Genomic DNA, 1,068 nt, shown 5'->3' on the forward strand with positions numbered 1-1,068 from the left:
CCAAAGCACATTTCTTAACAAATTTGCTAGTGATCAAAGTTACTTTCTTCAAACTTGACAGACATTGAACCGCCAGATCTTGAATGTCCACCAAGCCAAAATCTAGTAGGTGATAATGATTGTATGGCATCGCCCACTTGGACACAACCTACTGTTATGGACAACTCTGGGGAGATTTTTCTACCAGTATGTGACTATAGAAATGGGAGCACATTTTCTGAAATGAACACTACTGTAACATGTAATGCTACTGATGATTACGGCAACATTGGGTACTGTACATTCAACATTATCATTATAGGTGAGTTTAATTATTTTATTTAGTTTATTAATAGAGTCGAAACGATTTTATTTGTAATTTCTGAATTATACTTTCTTGATTATGTTAGATGAGCTTGCTCCTATACTGGATTGTCCAGATGACATCATGATGTGCACTGACACAGGGGTTGATTCAATGAATGCCTCTTGGTATCCAGCTAATGCAACTGACACATGTTGTGGTGATACTGAGGCAAATGCTAACTACACAAGTGGAGATGAATTTACAGTCGGTGATACCACCGTAGGATATTCCGCAACTGATTGTAATGGGAACACTGGATATTGTCAGTTCATTGTTACAGTAACTGGTAGGGATATTTTTAAAGAATTGAAAAAAAACTCATAGATAATGTATAAAAAGGTGTCTTTAGCAGGATTCGAGCCTCTCGCTATGAAGGCGAGTATCATACCATTAGACCAGAAAGACAAAAACCAGGGCACCTTCAAATCAACTGACTCACACACCGTGTAGCTATGGTTATAGATTAGCTTATAGGCTGCAGCTAGGAAATCATAATAAATAATATTTGAATTAGGTTAGCTGCGTAACAATCATAAACACAAAGTAGACAAATGTATGTCAATAACAGTGTTCACATATGATCAATAAATGAGCAATAATAGCACTGTTATTTTTATGTATTTGTTTATATTTTCAAAAACTTTTTATTATATTATTTGTGTCTTAGCTTAATGTATATTTCAGGGAACAATAAACTTTAGGTGTCTATTCTTTGTTATCCT

At 34.8% G+C, this 1,068-nt stretch overlaps 1 protein-coding gene across 1 annotated transcript; it reads left to right on the forward strand.

Moving 5' to 3' along the window:
• Positions 1-61: 61 nt before the first annotated feature.
• Positions 62-632, forward strand: LOC117122070 (hyalin-like; the record flags this gene model as incomplete). The annotated part of the gene is made up of 2 exons (XM_033267532.1): positions 62-301; positions 390-632. Coding segments are annotated over 2 exons (483 nt in total), but the record flags the coding sequence as incomplete, so codon positions are not given.
• Between the last annotated feature and the right edge of the window lie 436 nt (positions 633-1,068).

The sequence above is a fragment of the Anneissia japonica genome, unplaced genomic scaffold (genome assembly GCF_011630105.1).
Source record: "Anneissia japonica isolate Jap-2015-1 unplaced genomic scaffold, ASM1163010v1 scaffold84354_len1068_cov106, whole genome shotgun sequence".
In the NCBI taxonomy this organism is placed as follows: domain Eukaryota; kingdom Metazoa; phylum Echinodermata; class Crinoidea; order Comatulida; family Comatulidae; genus Anneissia; species Anneissia japonica.